General features: G+C 38.6%; 1 protein-coding gene across 2 annotated transcripts in view; it reads right to left on the bottom strand.

The window, feature by feature from the left end:
• Nucleotides 1-469: 469 nt before the first annotated feature.
• Nucleotides 470-20,181, bottom strand: part of ADD3 (adducin 3) — a 101,369-nt gene continuing 81,657 nt past the window's right edge. For both annotated transcript variants that reach the window (XM_080622164.1, XM_080622165.1), the window contains 13 exons: nucleotides 14,820-14,958; nucleotides 13,188-13,339; nucleotides 12,991-13,071; nucleotides 11,788-11,937; nucleotides 10,702-10,845; nucleotides 10,515-10,613; nucleotides 9,293-9,475; nucleotides 8,194-8,451; nucleotides 7,135-7,254; nucleotides 5,753-5,842; nucleotides 4,468-4,591; nucleotides 3,463-3,558; nucleotides 470-2,758 (listed from right to left, as the gene is read on the bottom strand). In XM_080622164.1, the coding sequence (XP_080478290.1) occupies nucleotides 2,460-2,758; nucleotides 3,463-3,558; nucleotides 4,468-4,591; nucleotides 5,753-5,842; nucleotides 7,135-7,254; nucleotides 8,194-8,451; nucleotides 9,293-9,475; nucleotides 10,515-10,613; nucleotides 10,702-10,845; nucleotides 11,788-11,937; nucleotides 12,991-13,071; nucleotides 13,188-13,339; nucleotides 14,820-14,958 (1,935 nt within the window). In that variant the 3' untranslated portion in view covers nucleotides 470-2,459. The remainder of the gene's footprint in view (nucleotides 2,759-3,462; nucleotides 3,559-4,467; nucleotides 4,592-5,752; nucleotides 5,843-7,134; nucleotides 7,255-8,193; nucleotides 8,452-9,292; nucleotides 9,476-10,514; nucleotides 10,614-10,701; nucleotides 10,846-11,787; nucleotides 11,938-12,990; nucleotides 13,072-13,187; nucleotides 13,340-14,819; nucleotides 14,959-20,181) is intronic.

Here is a 20,181-nt window from a genome sequence, read left to right on the forward strand (position 1 = left end):
GCTGTCACACATAAACCCATGCTGCACAGTGAGACCAGGCAGACAGGGCAGTGTGCTCTGGGAGAGGAAAGCCTACAGCACACACTCAGCTGGAGTTTGGGTTCAACCCCACTGCCTGACAACACGGTGTTGTTTTATCACGGGCCTGTCCTCTTTCATCTCCAGGAGCTGTGACAGAGAAAACAACCACTTTCTAATACGATCAGACTGGTTTCTTGCACAGCTTTCAGAACAAGCACAAGAAAGAAGCCACCTTCAGGATAACCCCTCTAGGAGCCATGTGCATAATCAAAGCATCTTTTAAACAAGTGAGCGATGTGGGAGCGCTGCAGGAACAAAAGGCTGCTCTACATAACCCGTCTATTTAAAATACTGTTTATTTGTGATTTAACATTAATTAGCATTACATCTATGAGCAATTTCCGATAACATTTATATATTTTCCACAGGACACAAGAGTTGGCTGGCTCATTCTTTATGCCAAAGCAAGTAAATAGAGGCATTAGCAAAAGGTGCAAATAGTTCACGGGTTGCATTTTAAAAAATATTTATGCACATTGCATTCATTTAAGATATATCCTTAAAAAAGTTATGAAAAGCATCGTTCACAGGTTACTGTTTCTACATCCGGTGTAATACAACACGAGTAATGTAGAACGTAAAAAGAAACAAAACCCAAAAGTTAAGCAACTGAAAGTTTCCACTATGATTAAAAACACTGATTCCAGTATTTAGTGATAGCTAGAAAATTGTTTCCAGGATCCATTCCAACATTGCGTTATCACACTTACACGGTCAAAGCTAACCAGCCCCCAAACATGCTATAATCAACATTTGTGCATGCCAAACCACTCTCCAGCCATATTTAACAATTATATATGGTATAATATTTCAACTGGCAGTTTGGGAATCACATGGATCTTTAAAATGTACTTCCTATTGCGATGGCTGATTTACAGACGATTTGACACAGCGAAGAAAACCCTATGTTAATTTTCTATGTTTAGTTTGTATTTACAATACAGTAAAAGTACTAAAATGACAACATCAGTAAAAATGAGTAAGTGGCAGTACCACCCTTACCCACGGCACTAGGCTCTGGTTTGCTCTGGGTTCACCCAAAGGACAACACGGATTCATGAGACCCTTTTACAATTCAAACGAAAGCGAAGAAGAAACCCAAAGTGTTGCACTCCGCATGAATCCATACAAATGATTTCAAACGTCTAATACGGAAATGTCACTTTGCTGATTTAATAAAAATATCCCACAATCCATAGCATATATTTAAAAAAAATAATCACCAAACTTTTACTTTCTTTTGACTCTTCCTATTTTCTTACTATTTCACTTTCCCTTTTAACAGTTTTGTTTCCTTCATTTGGTTATGTTAAGAGATTATTTTTCTTCATTCATTAGCAATACCATGAGAGAAAAATAAAACAACCCAAAGTAATTTTTAAACATGAATCCAGTTCAGTTTTATACGCTTTGATTTTCTGATTCCTAAGTCCCTGGATTCCTGAATTATATTTAAGTATACTCTAATCCAAGCATTCTTAAATACACTCTACTATTAAATGCTTGGTTCACATGCTTATAATACCTTTATACTGAGTGGTATACAAACATTTGAACATATAAAATCTTCTTTTTGTTTTGCCAGTTAAACTAAATTATCAATGTTAAGTGTATAAAACCCCCCTTCTCGAAAAATAAGGGTGTCCCCCCCCCAACTGATAGAATAAAAAAGAAGTCTTCAAAAATTATATTTCACTAAAATGAAATATTTGGCAAAAAAGTTATTGAAGAATGGAACTCTTTAGACATTTTGTATAATTCCAAATAAACTTTCTCTTACACAGTTTTTTCCCTAATATTATGTGCCAGTGTATAATAGTTCTATATGATCTAATCTTAAAAAAGATTTAAAGGTGTGCTGTTAATATGCACCCACTCAAACAGGGGTACAGAAACCAAATATATGGTCAAAATCACAATACAAAAATGTATGAGCTGGTTACCAAATGAGACAGCAGTTTTGAAAAGTCCTATGATCACTCAACAGCAACTTTAATGAAGACTTCAGCTGTACTGATCATTTTAAGGTCTGCAAAATACTCCAAGCAGAACTTGCTGCCGCATACTGTGATGGTATTTGATCTTGCTATGATGGGAGTTGAGCACCTGCCAGTGTAGCTCTACATGAAACTAATGAATGCTTCCAATCCTCATAGCAACTTTGGACACAGTTAAGCGAGAGATGAACTAACTTTCAATTAGCATGAAAGGGTTTCTTTGTTTTTTGTTTGTTTAGTTGGTTTTCTGAAAGCAAAACCTCTTCCAGTTCCTTTTTGCTTAGGTTAAAAGTCCAGTTACTGCACACCCCTAACACTACGCTGTTAATGGTCAACTTAAACGTTTAAAATGTGCAATGTCTCCTCGCAACAGAACTGCACTTACACTTCTACTTTCTCCTTCTTTTTGCTCTTTTTCAGGAAAGAAGGAGTACGGAATTTCTTCTTCTTCTTTGATGGGGATTTGGAGGGTGACCCTTCAGGGGACAGGGCCTCTTCTATCTTTTCAGAGCTTTTAATTGTGATCTCCACGCTCTCCACAGTACTAGTGGTTAGCTGACTGACCCTCTTGGTGAGATCTTCTTCCACGTCATGTGCATCTTCCTTGCCGTTCACCACCACAACTGGCAGCTCCACAGATATTAAGTTAGCATTCTGGGTGTAGAGATCTTCATGGTTTTCTGAAGGAATAGACAATTTTGCAATTATTTCTGTACACTATCATGCAGAAAAACCCAGTATTGAAACAAAGTCTGTGAGTCTGGACTGTGATCCAAGGAATGAAACCCGAAGTGCTTAGATGTGGTTTTTTTTCCCTTTTATCCACACTTTTACTTGTTGTGAGCAGACAATACTTTGAAAGTGTCATTAAAGCAAAACAGGGTGAAAAAACTAATCTTATCTCTGGCAGGTATAAGTACAGCTCAAGCTATACAGAGTATATACAAATACAGTCTGCACATACAGCATATACATGTAGTCTCAAGCACATTCAGAATTCCACTTCACTGCAAGAGACTACTTTATGAAAATGCAGCCATTCCATACAGGTGTTCTTTAAAATGTCGCCTTAGACTTTGCTGGAAAAGTCTCAGGCAAAAAATCCTTATCTTAACACCTGCAGTAAAATAAAAATAGAATCGATTCCCTCCACCTTATTAATATCTAAGTTGAAACTTAGACCTGTGTTGGTTTCTGTTTGCCAGAACTAAGCATCAGAAAAGAACTGGGAAACGCAGTTTTCTGGACAGAGTCCCACCCAGACTTGATAGAAGTGGGCTCTTTTTAGCTCAACTGACTTCATGGCAGTGTAAGAATGCAGCAGAAGAGTGGATGACTCAGGTTATCAGAGCCATTGGCATTGTACAGAAATTGCATTGAATACCTTCTAATTTTTCTGGGACATTTTGCGGGGATTGAGTTTGTGACTGAATTTGTGACACAGATGAACCGTCATCTGAGAATAATTCCTGTTCAGCATCTGCAGGACAAGATTTGAATTAGTAGCCATGCAAAGTGAAAATCAAGCAAGAATGTCAGTGCTAGTGCTACAGGATTTACAGCTCTGCTAGCATTGTGTTGTTCATGCTGACAACATCAAGAAGTTACAGTAAACACTTTAAAATCCACAGAATCATAGATTTACACATTTATCCGCTAACAATCATTATATATTAGTTCTTTCATAGAAAACATTAAAAAGATTGGCAGGGTTGCATTCCAAGTAGCATCTGTTTTATCTGTTAAGTCACACAGTTTGCTGTTACAGTAAGTTATTACGCTATGCCCTGAATGTGATATATAGTAACATTGTTTTATTACACAATATTAGTGAAGAAGAACATATAGTAAGTGTTATTGTTTAATAAAATACATATATATATGAAAATCAACCCTGAATTAGTAATTCCTTGTGCAACAGTAGTATTGGAAGATGTAAAAAGTGAAAGTAAATGAGTCTTGCACATTGGGAGAATAGAACTAAAACTAAAGAAGCCAAGACCAAACATCTCGGCAAACTTTTGCTCAGCTGGGCACAGACCTGAGCTACTTGACCTAATTCTGATAGCAACTTTGAGGAGGAAGTTGGACTAAGATGACCTTCATGGGCTCTTCCAGCCTAAGTTATTCTATGATTCTGACAAAAGAAGTCATTATGTTAGTGTGGTTTTGCCAACCCCATTTCTGTGCAAACCTTCCATTGCTTTAATGTTAGCACTAACCAAAGTGAAGAAAAAAAACAAACCCCAAACCAACATTTAACAAAAAAATCTGTTGTCTCAAGGAATGATTAGTTCAAAGTAGTTGTCAATGGTACATATTAATAACTATTAATTATACAGTAAAAATTAACTCATTCAATCTCAGCAGTTAAAAACACACTACTGACCTTCCAACCCTTGCTGCTTGCGTTCAATTGTTTTCTTGTACTCTTCCAGTTCCTTTTCTGTGAGATGGCTGAATGGGTTGGGTGGTGCTGGTGGTGCATGCTCATCATCTTCAAATTGCATTGGCTGGGAAAGAGAAAATCACGACATTTAACAGCTGAAAACCACAAAAGCAGCAAATGACCAAGAAGGATGTACATGGTTAATGTCTCCTTTTTTTTGCCCAAATTTTGGTGACACCAGCTTTAGAAGGAATAGAGAAGAAAACCACAAGACATATCCAGACAAAAATTAACCACTTAATAGGCATTCACATAGTAATGAATATTAAGTACTGAGCTTTAAATCACCATCCTTTTGCAGCAGAACAATCATATTTGAGGTTTGGGGCTTCTTTGTATCAAGGTGGATAGATTTAAAGTAGAGATCTGCCTCAACAGCTTACACTTCAGGGATTAACAAACCCTTCAGAGAAGTAAAACTCCTTTAGCAAGAGGGATTCAAAAATAAGGTTTCTCATATTTTTTGTAAATGCCCCAGATTCTAGGATTTTTCTTTGTAGGAAAGTAACTGTGCTCATTCACCAGTTTAGGAATCTAACTGGAAGAGCTCTTCTGAGAGGAAGAAAGAATACTCATTTAGAAAAATATTATTCTTGCCTAAAATAAATAAGCAAGCTCAGTGTTATCGCAAAAGAATACTGGAAATCAAAATGAGGAAACAGATGTACTATTTCATGGATAGTTGGAAACCTTGTAGATTTATAGAATTCCAATTACAATTCATCACAGTTTGTTAGACAGCCTTATTAAGGATGTCTGTACTGTTTGGAAGTGAGTCTATTCTATTCAAGAAGAGATTAGTGTGGAAAAGGTCTCCCAAAGAGAAGAACGTTTCTAATGAAAGCTGCCTTCTACATGTTCCCATCCCACCTTTTAAATTCAGTTATTCTGAGTATTATTTTGTTTAGCAGAATTTGCACAGACTGATGAAAAGATGATTTTTGGCACCCTGTTCATTCTTTGTAGCTTAAATGGTCTTAGGCAGGGGTCCTACTTCATTAATATTAACGATAGGCAAACTTACCATGCATATCTCCATTTGAAACTAACATTTCAAGCCATTGAAATGAAACATGAATAAAGTGTATTATACATCCAGAATCTGGCACTAAAATAATCAGTTCTAACAAAGCATTTGGAAAGAAAATGGCCCAAACTGGTGTTTGAAAGACAGGCAGCTAAATAACCCAAACATTTGTCAATCAATGAGTTATGTCTTACTCACTGGACTTGGCTTTTTATCTACAACAATCCCAGCAAGCAGTTGAGACTGTGGTCCTGCTGTCTTTAGGTCATATCGGTTTTGTTCCCGTATCTATATAGAGAAAATAAACCGGATTAGAAACAGATATTTATCTTTAACAAATCCCATGCCCATCATCTTTATAAAGCCAGTAACACAGTCCACAGTGAATGGCTGGAGGATCAAGATATATGCTGCTGCACCTAAAAATTAAGAACTCTCCTTCCACCTCTGGACACGCTGCGTATGTTGTTTTGCCCTTTGAGTACTCCCAGATATCCACCCTCCTCCCAGCTCCTGCACTTCATGGAAGCCAATATTTAGAAGCGAGCTCCAAGAAACAGTGTGTCTCTGAACCTGTCCTCTCCATCCCATAAAAGACCCATGTTGAGCTACTAGAGAGATTTCTGCAGTCACAAAGGTTTGTACCATTTTCCTTCTGTGACTAGCTCACTATTTTCCCCAAACCAACAGCCCTTGCTTCACATGGTCAGTGCTTAAGAGATTGACAGATCAGATGTAAATACAAGTACAGACCATATTAAAATAAAATCTATAGCAGAAAAATAGGAATAAACTATCTAATGAGACAGTGACATGCATAAATCTAAAAATCATTTTCTGGGGCTTGTACTATTAATTTCTAGATGATTAGTGGGTGCCTTTAAACTTCTAAGGAAGGGAGTTTCTCCTTCTAGCTCCAGTTCAGTCCCCACGGACACTGATATGGTGCTTTCCACGAAAGAAAAGAACATGTAATCAAATGGAAAGTGTCCTGAATATCTGTTAATATAGTTATGTCTAGGGTGGAGTATTTGGCCATTCTGACAGTCAGTGTCTTATGTGCTGGAAGAGAAAAGCAGTGAGACATTTGTGTTTAGAAAGAGGTCCAACAATGATCTCTCATTTTGTCTTTTTACTGCCATTATGAAGCAGACTGGACCATACAAGCTCCACCTTAATAATTGCTAGGCAAATTAATACAGAACACAGTGACATTACAGTCTGAGATTGAATCGTGCTCTAGATGACACACAGCAAGTTGGTTCATGCTGACACCTAATTATTCACTAAATATAATGCTAAATAGCAGGACTTACCATTCCCAATCTACCATTTCCAGAGAATACTCATCAATTATCAAACAATTTCATTCAAAACTTATATATATATAGCATATGCATTCATGGATTTCATGTATATCAGACATTTAAATAAATGCATGCTAGTGCCAAAAAAAGCTAAGAAACTTCTTAGCAAAATCAGAACATTTGAATATGTTATTTTACTGCTGTGCTGGATCATTACTTGAACGTAAACTTTTATTTGGGAACGTTACAACTTTCATTTCATCACACTTTTACCTTATTTCTCTTTTCCAGCACTTCACTTGGGTTTGTGTTTAGAGGAACAAATTGGTTTGGATCTTCAATTTTGATTGGCGTTCCTCCACTAGTCTTGGAGGAGTCATCAGCTTTCATCCACTTTAGAAAAAAAAACCAAAAAAAGCTAAACACACCAGTATGAAGGTGAGGAACAATTTTCAGCATTGTCCTAGTGTTAAAAAAGAGATATAGAGAAAGGACTTCCTGACTTTCTTCTCAATTCCACATGCCACCCACAAAATAATCCCAACTCCTTGCAGGTTTGTGTGCTTGCCAAGAGGATTGTCTTGAACATGTACCATCAAGATTGCTTTTTGTAAACAGCGAAATACATTCCTTAAGAATGCAGGGGTTTAAATCAGCTGCTGAGGGCACTTCTCCCGAACTTCAGTTTAAAAGCTCGCTAGCCTGCCAGCAGGAGGAGCTGATGCTTTTACAGTTTACTATGCAACTGGGAGTAGCCTGACAACAAAAAACATGCTTCGTAGTCCCAAAAGAGCCACCTCTCTCCATGCTGCAAACACAGCGAAAGCATCTTGGTGAGCCAAAGGAAGGGGAAAAAATCTTGATCGTCATTAAAAGTAGTAGCATGAACAGACTCTTCCAAGTTTGTTTTCAGTAGGCTCACAAACAGGAAAGGGGCAATTAGAGATGAATTAGAGCTTGTATCTCACATCGGTAGAGAACAGAACAACCCACGGATGATTTAAAACCTTACTATGTTTGGTGGGTAATTAATAGCACAGAAAGATACAGTAGAAAAACTGTTTTCTACTTCAGGAATCAGAAAAGCTAGTAACAAGAAGGAAACCATTATTAGATTTTATCATAAACTGTTACTATTCCAAACAGTTAAACCCCCTTGCCCCAAACAGAGGGGGCCCTTAGTACTAATGTCATTAAGTCTCCCCAAAGCCTAGTTTTATTTGCTGGATACACTTATTTGCTAATCCTGTTAAAGATTTCTTCATATAAACCATGTGTAATTCTCTTTCAAGTAGTGCAAAAACTATGTGACCCCCTAAAAAATCTACTTACCGTGATCTTAGTCCTGGGACTGGTTTCCCCATTCCAGGACTCCTCAGGCACATTAACTTTCAAGTATGTGTTTGGAGAGTTCAGCCATCTTGTCTTTTCTCTTTGTTGCCTCTGTGCTAGGAATTTCAGGGGGGAAAGTGGGACTGTATCATCTTCAAAGGAAAAGGCAGTCACAGTGGCTGGGATCTCCACATCACTCTTGTGTCTGGGTTTTTCTCTGACTAGTGGTTGCCTATAGGCATAGCCAGTTCTGTATCCCTATGAAGGAGGAAGAAAAAAAGGAAAAAATGTTTAAAAAAATAAAAAATTAAAAAATAATAAAAATAATCAGAAAAAGGTACCCAAAGAAGTAATGGAAGCTTTGTGTGCTGCTCTATATGCATTAGAGGTCCACTGAGCTCTTCAGAGATCAGGCTAGTGGTGTTGCCCATCATTTATTCATAGCATTAGCATTGAAGAGACCCATTCAAAATACAGTACAGCAGCAGCTGGACAAGACCCAACTCACGCTTCACCTTTTGCCCACCTTTGTGAATGCATGACCACCAAATGACTTCCTGCTCAGGTTGTGACCTAGGTAGCATTCATGAGGACATTTATCTGTCTTGCAAAATGACACATCCTCATTGATGACACTCTCTCATACCCCTCACTCTCATTTGTATTGAAGGCTGTTCCAGAATTCAGAGTGCAGTGAAATGGATATTTCAAACAAATAATAAGTTTTCCTCTTATTCCCTAATATTAGAGTGAATAAAAAAATATAAACAGAATCTGTTCAGTCTATTTACTAGGTAGCCATTAAAAAATATTTTTACTGTTAAGCTACTATAAAGAGCAAATGTGTTTGTGAGATGGGTTGGACAAAATTTAAGTTCAAAACATTATAAATTCTTATCAAGACTTAATACTACCGTCAGATACAGTGACACAGTAAGAACTAAACCAAGGAGAAGAGATTTCATATACAATAATAGTTACTCCATCTTCATTTTCAAACTCACAATGAAATCAGAAAAAATTGTTTGCTTTACAGAAGCTAATCCTACACTCAGAGCTTACAGAGACTATACGGACAATGCCATCAACATGCTCTCACCAGGTTGTCCAGCATCCGCATGAGTGCTTCAAATTCTTGCTCCCCAACTTTCCATTTCTGCTGAGAAGCCATATTAACCCCACCACCTCCAGCGGCTGCCACACCATGTGTGAAAGGCTTGAACTTCTGCAGATCCAGTAGTAGGAGATTGTCTATCCCACCTGCTCCGGCTAATGCATGAACCTAGGGACATGAATATTTCATTTGTGGAAAAGCTTTTGGATTCTCTGCTTTTCTGAGTTCACAGGAGAAACACACTCAAACATATGTTGCAGTTGTTTCTCAAGCTAATTTTCTGCTGTGCAAAAATGCATTAAAACATATAGCAAGTGATTCCTGTGGAAAAGATGATAATATCTGCTAAAAATTTCACTTTAGCAATTTTATTTATATATCAATTAGACTCAGACACTAGCTTCCAGAGTGCCTTAAAATCCTTCCTTGCATCACAAGACTAAAAACTGTTCATTTTTATATCTACTCCAACATGTATGAGTGATCAAAAGCAAAATAAATGGCAGGAAAAGGGAGGAAAGGAAAGGAGTGGGAGACTGCCATTTGCACCTCCAATCGCCTACTTGGGAGGACAGGACTGGATAACAAGTAAAAGCAAAGGGATGGAGTTTCTGGGGGTGTGTTCAAGAGTTATAGAAGGTGAGGACCCTTTCAGTGGTCTCTTTCCCCAGGTTATAGATAATATCTAGACACTTAACTAGGTAGCTGACAAAACAGAAACAACCAATTTGGGGACACACATTCTTTTCAAACACCCTATCCTCTACCATTGCTCCAAAGACCTTTTGTTTATTTGGTTTTACAAATATTTGTGATCATAGTGAGCAGCTTCTTTTCTTGTCACAACATTCAGCTTTGATAAACAAGCTGGATGTCAAGAGATCCTAACTCATTCTTCCCACATGCAGTGAGCACCACTGAATCTATTATCCAACAGATTCTCTGCATGAAGCTCACTCTCCACAGCATGGAACAAAACCTGCATCATTCAGAGTGTCACTTAAAGTGACACTCTTTCTAAGAAGACTGTATTTGTGCTCTTCCTTCTCTCTTTTCCTGATTGTTCCAATTTCTCTGGCTTGGTATATGATTACTGGATTTCACCATCATAAATATTCTGTAATATTAGAGATCTTCCCATCTGGATGTAATTTATAACTCAACAGCAGAAATTATTGAAACAAGATACAGATAAATTCTCTCTCACCTGTGTTTCACAGGCCAGTTGCACATTGAAAATATAGTGGAATGCTTCTTCCAGTGTCTCTCCTAGTGCTACCACACCATGGTTTCTCAATACTAATACCTAGTAAATGAAGACACTAATGTTAAATGGTAGAAACTGTCACAGTAGATGAAAATGGTTTATGAAGAGCGTGAATGAGGTTGAATACCTTGCAACTGGGTCCAAGAACTTTCTGAAGCTGAATTCGCTCTTCCTGTTCATCAAGAGATCCCTGGTAGTTGTAGTAAGCAACATCTCCCAGAATCAGAGCCTCTTGTGATATGGGAAGGATGCCACACTTCATAGATGAAACCTGTTTCAAGAAAATTAATTATGTACTGATAATTAGCAAAAAATGCAATCCTTAAGCCCCACATCTCAACCACCCAAGCCTTAGCAGGATGTATTACTAGAGGACATACAAACTCTTTATAGTTAAAGCTTAGAAACAATATCTTTTTTTTGCACACACACACACACAAATGCACATCCCATCTAATTTGCAATAGGGTGACAGAGCTGCTGCTACCCAATCTAGGGACAGTCATTACAAGAAAAGACAAATTATCCCAGCTAAGTTAATTTCTGTGATTTGTATCCATGTTTAATTCTCAATATAAGCCTACTTAATGTTTCTTCTTTCTTTCCCACCTTTATAACTTCAAAAAGCTAGTATAAAAGAAGTTATTCCTTTTTTTGTCCGTAGTCAAGGAATGCATGTGTATGCATTTAAATGTAAAATAATATGAATTTATCTATTTATCTCAAACCAATTCTTTCAAGTCTCCTTATAATTTTATCATTGTTATACAGACTGTTTTAAGCTTCTATGTTAACTATGACTTTTTAATAGAAAGGTAATCTAAACTGAACATAACTACTAATTAAGCCACTTAAAAATGAAGTCACAGAATGCAAATGATATAGAAAAGCAGAGAATCCAAAAGCTTTTCCACAAATGATGATGCATACAGCACATTATATGGTCTAAGATGCTACAAATGAATCCTGTGTAAACTACGTATTTTACAGCACCTAACCCAAGTATACTTGTATCTGAGCACCCATTTCACTATGCTGGACTAGCCCTCTTTCTCTGCTTATTTGATAACCTCACACCTTTCTTTACCAGTGGAGAGTCAATGCTAGAACAAAAACAAAACTGCCGTGAGCAGTGATTCGGATTCAGAAATGTGCTCTAAGTTATGAGGTAAACCTGTTTTCTTTTACTCTTTATGCGAGAAAGAAGACTTACAGCTGCTGTTGCAGGGGTATGTATGTGTATTACACATCTGACATCAGGGCGTGTGGAGTAGATGGCCACATGTGGACTGAATCCTGCATTGTCAATACTTAGACTTGTACTTCCCTGGTCAACTACATCTCCCAGGATGTTTACTTTAACCTGGAAAAGTCAAACAAAGGAACAGCACTTAAAACAGTTTGCAAAAACTGATAAGCCTCCCTTTCTCACTTGGTACCAAATTTCCTCCCACATATTTATGGGTCAGAGCATTAAAAAAATAGGAGAAACCATGAGTCTGTGTGTCAATAAACCATCCTGCTGTCCAAACCCTTGATAGCTGTTGGAAGTCCAGCCATGGAAGATAAGACACTGATACAACATATATTTCTCTTTGGTCTAACTAACCTTTCCTTGTTTCCGACTTTCAAAACTGAATTTCACTAACATTTCCTACATTTTAAAGATGAAGACACTTCAGATTCTGAGAAATTTCCAGTAAGAAAATTAAATGCATAGGGAATTTTTAATTTCATGGGAACATCAAAATAATAATTTCAGGATTCACAAAAAACAACAGCAGGGTTATTCCAGGTCTTGTTCTCTTGTTTGTATTTTGCTTCTGTGTTTGCTGGTGTAATGCTATCAGTCTCAATCTGCTACCCCTTTCAAGGCGGTAATTTCTTTACAGATACATACTGACACAGAGAACATATGGCAGGTTCTGCACCAAAAGATGCATGATTTAGCAGCTACCACTGCCTAAATGCCAGTCTGTAACTTTACCCAGCTCCTTTGTTTGGCCTGGAGAAGATAATTCAACTTTAGTTCCCCATGTATAAAGATAAGAGCTGATTCTACTAACACTACTCCTACAGAGTCATTTCATACGTATTACCATATTGTCAGGTTATAAAAAAATTGTTGTTATACTGAGGCTATTTGATGAGCTTCATCAGATGGGAGAACAAAACGTTGCTGCTCCACATTGAAGCTGAAGACAAAGCAACAGAAAGCGAAGCTAAACCCAAGAAGAAATGCTGAGGACAAAGGATGTTAGTATCTAAATAGTTCATCAGCTTTTCATCTGGTGAGTAAATATTAAAACCCAAATAACAGCATGATTATAGTTTAGAAGACCATTTCAGCAGCCACAAAAGTTTTTTAGGTAACAGGTTAAGCCTTACTGGTTATTACAGCAGGTGAATCACGTACCAAATTAGAAGCTGAAGCTTCAGAAAAGGACAGACCTCTTGGAATGATTAGAATATGGTCATGTTCTTTGCTCACTCTTACCTGCAAAGGAAGAAGAAAACGGATTAATGATCTATTTTTGAATACGGATTATTTAGGGGGGAAATTAATTTGAATGAGTAGGCAAGATTCCAGTTTTTGGTCTCTAAAATACTTACTGTGATATAGGCATTTGGCAAATGTGCCCACCCAAACAAGTCCGCCAATCTGTATAAACTGGCTAACTTGCAGCGAGTAAGTTTTTCTCCCTTAACAAACGAGGAGGTATCTACCCCAGGTAGATCATTGATGGGTGTAATCATCCCATGGCCTGAAAAACAGATTAAAAACCAAAGAGATGATGACCAGTTGGACAATTAAATAACTCCTAGTAATGCCATGACTTTCCAGAAGGCACGTATTTTGATTGGTAGCATAGCAGTACCAACAATCCATATACTGGAACTGCACTGCTGGGATTTCTAAGGTCTTTACCAAAACCTCTGTTGTTTTAAGACAGTAGGAATCATACTCCAAATTTCAGTTTTCATCTCAGTTTCAAAGACAAGAGAAGTGAAATAAAGGTTTCCTTTGAAATACCACTCACATTTGAAGCTCTCTCCTGATTCAACATCCTATTTAGGACTGGAACTGTGCTATAAGACATTTGTCACTAATAAAGTATTTTTACAGATTACTTTGTAAATGACAGGAGAACACACTTCTGCTGGACTTCTGACACCAGTAAAACTAATTTGAAAAGATGTTTCATTCTTAGCACTTAAATTTAGTCCTAATGAAGAAATGAGAGTTCTCAAACACTTAGATCACTTCTTAACAATGAAATTATAGAGATCAACTTATCTCTTTGAACTGTGACTGCACAAACATACCGCTTTCCCCTTCATGAATGCATGATATCCCTTTGAGAGCTCCAACCTTTTCTTACAGGGAAAGTTACGACCAGAAGATGTAAAAGTCATTTTGGTTTTCAACAAAAAGAGTATGCACTTTGAGATTAGGCTCCCTGTCTGAGTCTCTGGGCAAACAGCAGACGCAACAGTTGGACCCACAGTCTCACTAACCAAACAGAGACATGGGGATGAGATTATTTGGATTCTCTGTTGTTCTCTTCTACTTGTTTTGTTAACAAAAAGATTTTTTTTTGTCTAACAAAAGATTCTGAATGCTGACAGCTGCTACTGTACTTCAGGCTTGTAAGCTCCCATATGATGTCCACCCACAGAATTTAAATTGACTTTAATGTTTCAGCTCTTCATGACTTGGAAAGAAGAACTTGGGTGTTTACTGCAAGATTCTAGCGACATCTTTGTAACTAGAGTGCATACTACAAGCTGTTTTTGTCTGAGGGAGCTGTTTATGTAATGATTCAGTTTGACAGTCTATTCTCCCCCCTCTTTTTCTTAAATAACAATTTATATGCAAGAGTAGGAAAAGAAACAATCTCAATGGTTATGTATTTCACATCTCAGTTTATGCTAGTGTTAAACAGCTAATAGTAACAGGGCACAGCATTTTGTTCCCTACTTCAGTTTAACTTTTATTAGCAAATTCTAGAATAACTGAGTGTGAGGATGGCAAACATTTTGGATATCACCATACAAATCAAGGAATTTGAGAGAAAGAAGCCTGAAAAGCAAAGTTAAGGCCACCATCTGTACTTCTTCACAGCTGAAAGAAGCTTTGACAGAACTTTCATTCAAAGAAAGAGGAAAACCCAGCATTACTAAATCCAGCTGATAATAAAAAAAGGAAGAGAAAAAGTGCAATTATATGCATAATTCACTTACTGAGTGAAGATGAGGAAAAACCTGCAAAAGAGCTTGCTGTAATGTAGTCAGCAATCTGCTGTAATGCAAGCAGTCCAGTGGGGTTATTGCCCTTCTTCATCTGTTCTTGAATAAGGCATTCCAGATCTTCTCTAAAAGCCTGTAGAAACATTTGAGAATCATCAAGGAAACCTGGCTTTGATAGATGTAAATTATAGGTGGGGCTGGTAGCTTTGCCTGTTACTAACGTTACATGAAACTTCCCCCTAGACCTTGCTTTTATCTGCTTACAAGTTTGCCAAACTTTAACCATCCAACCTAAACTTTGTATGTTAAGTACTGGCAATTTTTGGGGCAGAAGGAAAGAGTTTGGTCACAGAGGGCTAACAAAATAAAATGCATTTTTGTAAATAACAACAAAAATATTTTTTATCAATAATTAAAGAGTTTCTCATATTTTGGAAGAGGTACTTGACACTCAATTGGCTTTTACTGCTGGATGTTCTTTTAATTCAGTAATCCTTCCGAAAATCCATCCAAATTGTGATAAAGTTATAAACAACTGGAAAACTGGAGCTCATTCATGCTCAAGTAGTATCAAAGACGTAAAAAACTAGAAGGGAAGTTGGGATGTCACCTCCTCCCTATTTCTCTCCTTCTCCCAGAGGGAAAAAACCTTCCGTCCTGTATAAAATGTCTGCAAGTCCAAGGGATAAACTCTTGCAGAATACATCATGAGAAAGGTTTTCACAGTACCAAATTTAATCCACTGTGGACAAAGGCTGTTCATTCCAGATGACAGGTTAACCACTATCCACAACAAACACCTGTGCTAGGACTAGTCCAGTCCTGACATTTCTAGACTAAGTAAATTCATTTCCCTCAGAATTTCCTTATGGATTATATTTTCTAACCCTCTCATGATTTCCTGGCAGCAGCTTCCAGCTTTTGTCTGAATCAGCAGTATGCAAAGCTGCACACAACACGAGCTGAGGTGTACTGCGAATGCTCTTGCTGGTTCGTTACAGAAAGACATTTGGTGTCTTTAACCACACAGCTGACTCCTATTATAACTCCAGGCTATTCTCTGTATGTAATTGCTCCTTTCAGTTTGCCTTCATTATCACAGTACAAGCTTTCAATTAAAGAAAATAGTTCTATATAGTAAATGTAATTTTTCACTGAATTTTAATTCAGTGCTCCAAAACACCCACTTTGTTGGGTAAAATCCACCAATCTTATGACATAGTCAGTTCATCAACAGGTTTGAGAGAGTGCTACCCCAATAAAACATCTTCAAGACTCTGCTTGATATGGCCTCCCAGTTGGACAGCTTAGCGTCCATAACTACACTTTAATATCCCAAGCTTTCAGACAGCCATGCTCGTCCTTAGAGTAATCTTGTTGGGATCATGTGTACCTGAGACTCACTAGATTTCCACAAGTAAAGCCCCTAAAATTCATGTGTACTGACTATGCAGTGATCTGTTACACGGATCTCTTGGTGTAGACCAGACTATGCACGTAACATCCTCCACACAACTAAACAACCTCTTGCTGGCCTGAAGATACAAGGGCAAATTCAGGTTTTTCTCTTTAGCAGCTGCTGCAGGTAAGATCTATGCTGCAGGTGAAAGGAGCGGATGGGGAAAAGTGAATCAAGTGAGGAAAGGAGCCTAGCTGGGACAAGGAGAAAAGAAGTGGAGGTACGGGAAGTGCGTCAGCACTAGGAGCACATAAGGGAAACTGATAGGAGGTAATTATGGGGAGGTAGTTGCCAGAAAGGCAAATAAGGATTTGTGTAAAACAACAAGTGGTTGGAGAAAACATCCTGATTTTCATCCTTCAGCAGGTGACTGTGAAACCCAGTCCTTTGAAACAGCTCCAAGGACGTCCATTATCATCATGACTCCATGTGTTCCAATGGCAGTGTGGGTGCCACCCTCACTGACAAACCAACGAGCACTGTGCCTAGCCCGGAACTCGAATGTGGCCGCAAGAAGTCACTACATACAGAGCATGTTTCTTCGCCCCTCTTGCACACAGATGATAGAATCATAGAATAGTTAGGGTTGGAAAGGACCTTAAGATCATCTACTTCCAACCCCCCTGCCATGGGCAGGGACACCTCACACTAAACCTCGTCACCCAAGGCTCTGTCCAACATGGCCTTGAACACTGCCAGGGATGGAGCATTCACAACTTCCCTGGCCAACCCATTCCAGTGCCTCACCACCCTCACAGTAAAGAATTTCTTCCTTATATCCAATCTAAACTTCCCCTGTTTAAGTTTGAACCCATTACCCCTTGTCCTATCACTACAGTCCCTGATGAATAGGCCATCCCCAGCATCCTTATAGGCCCCCTTCAGATACTGGAAGGCTGCTATGAGGTCTCCACGCAGCCTTCTCTTCTCCAGGCTGAACAGCCCCAACTTTCTCAGCCTGTCTTCACACGGGACGTGCTCCACTCCCCTGATCATCCTCGTGGCCCTCCTCTGGACTTGTTCCAACAGTTCCATGTCCTTTTTATGTTGAGGACACCAGAACTGCACACAATACTCCAAGTGAGGTCTCACAAGAGCAGAGTAGAGGGGCAGGATCACCTCCTTCGACCTGCTGGTCACACTCCTCTTGATGCAGCCCAGGATACGGTTGGCTTTCTGGGCTGCGAGTGCACACTGAAGCTGGCTGATGTTCATTTTCTCTTCGACCAACACCCCCAAGTCCTTCTCTGCAGGGCTGCTCTGAATCTCTTCTCTGCCCAACCTGTAGCCATGCCTGCGATTGCTCCGACCCAGGTGTAATCACACAGGTACTAATTGATGATAATCACACAGGTACTAATTCACACAGTAATCCACAGGTACTAATCTTTTAAGCATAGCACAGTTGTCTTGTCCCCATGCCTCATCTGACACACAGTGGCTAGTTCTCACTAGGGAAGAAATTTAGAGTATTTTTCTCTTCTCGTGGCTCAGCATGTGGCCCTGTGTCTTTTTTGCATGCTACACATACTCTGTTGAGATGACAATTATTGTTTATCTCGGAAGATTTTCTCTGTGTAGATAATTACTGTAAATCCAAGTGCTTCACAAGCATTAATTTACTAATCCCTGAAACATGTCTTTAAGGTACTGCAGGGCCCAGTCATCATTTCCACAGAACAGCAGCAAGGAGTTTGAGTTCAGATGATTCCACCAGTCTGGGACACTCATTCTGAGAGGACCAGAGGCCCGTTTGCAAAGCACTGTAGCTTCTTACATACTCAAAGCACAACTCTTAGTGCAAGTTCAAGTGCAGCACTGTGTGTTCAATGTGCTGCCATACCTCAGGGTAACAAGGTGGATACACAGAAGATCACAATTTGCAAGAACAGGTAAATGATGATTGAGAATCACCCATGACAGCCCAGTTTAAATCCTTGTGGTTTGTTGGTATCCGAATCTGAGCATCTCTCACTACAACCAAAGTGGGTTTGAATGGAATTCAGATGTGTGTGATTTAGACAACCCCCTGTAGAAGACGCAAGGATTTTTCACATAACTAGAAGAAAGCATTTTGGTGGTCAAACAGCTCGCAGTGGATAGAAAAAGGACTCGAGGTCCAACTTTTATGATCTACCAACCTGCCTGAAAGTGCAAAAACCTCGATAAAATAACAGAGGTTATGTCCTTGGCCCTTTGCACATGATATCCCTCACATTACAGAAGGTTCCCCCTACTCTACACATAAACCACACTTCCAAGCACCCACCACCCCAACACCAGCTCGCTTTTCTGATAATGGTTCACCACAAAGCCATGGGTTTATGGCATTTTCTCCTTCTGTTCCTGTGATGTATTAAGACTGCAGAAAGAAAAACTGGCCGATATATTTCAGCAGCAAGCTACACTAACATTCATTTTCAAATTCTATCATTCCAAGATATTCGATTACTTCTCAAATATTCCTGAAAGAGGCACCCTGCAAGAGAGCTCTGCCATTTCACACTCTGCACAGCTCAAATGCTCTTTCAGTCTTGTTTATAATATGTATACAAGGAAACTGCACATCTGTAGTCTCCCGGGGGCCATATGGAAGACAGAATACATGAAATTCATGAAAGTATTTGCTTGGGAGGAGGCGGAGAAAAGCAGTTATATGCATTACATTAAATCACTTTCACTTCATTTCAACAAGGACTATAAAAAGGATCTGCAAAAGCATTCACAGTAAATTCTTATTAGTCATCTTCAGATTTTACTTTTTTTAAACCCGTACGAGTAATATTGCTTCCATAGTAGGAAAAAACGGTAATGTAGTGTATTTCAGGCAATTTTTGTCAGAAAGATTTGTATTTCTTATCGTATTTCATGCTATTTTCATTCTTCTGAGCTTCGTTTTGGCTCTTTAATGTTAACAGCAATATACTGTAAGCTTGCTGAGGCTACTACAAATAAGGAGCAAATATGGAGGTTTGGGATGAGGTGTAATATAAGGTGAGGCTGTGGAAGAAGTGTATCAAAATAAAGCACACGATTTATCCATGTGCTAGTGTGCAACCATGTTTTCTAGCAGACTGCAGCTTTCAGAGTGTCATACACATGACTCATGCACATTTCTCCATGAATATTTATGAATATTTCAATACTTTTTGTTTACTGCTACAGACCTTTAAAACTTGGATTTTTCTATGTCCTTAGATAACCATCTCATGTGCTAACATAACCTCCCTCCTTTGGGAAATACAGGCTTATATGAAGGGCATCACCTTCTTCTGGACAACAACTTACCTTAAATATTAGCCATTATATGAATGATATTTACTGGAGCTTTCACTGTACGACACTGATTTCGGTAAAACCACTGCCATGGAGGGCTTTGAATTTGGGATCTGACCCACTCAGCAGCAGGAATCTACTTCTGAAAACCTAAGTGCAGCTTGGAGACCAAGTGGTTTGGTTTTGCTTTAATTCATGAGACCGTAATATATATATATCTATATGGCATTACACTGCAACTGCCCACAAGTGACCAAGTAAAAGTCATGCTTCAGAGAAACATTTTCAGAAAGATGACAAGTACTCTGCTCTGGCACAAAGCTGGTATTTTTCAAACAGAAAGGTCATTAGTAATTTCAGATGTAGTATTTGACAAGAAAATGCTGACAAAAGAAAAACTACTGTCAGATGAATGAAAAATTATGTTATTCAGCTGTGTGCTCGGCATTGCTCAAAAACGAGAGAGTTTCAGCTCTGGGATTTAAATAGCTCTTTGGGTACATGTGGGATTTTTGGTTTGTTTGTTTTAAACCACTAAAACTTTAGACATCAGATCATACAATAAGAACAGTGACTTTTTACAGTGGGGTCTAAGTCCCAAAGCAAGAAGCACAGCACCTC

Source organism: Psittacula echo, assembly GCF_963264785.1.
Source record: "Psittacula echo genome assembly, chromosome: 6".
In the NCBI taxonomy this organism is placed as follows: Eukaryota; Metazoa; Chordata; class Aves; order Psittaciformes; family Psittacidae; genus Psittacula; species Psittacula echo.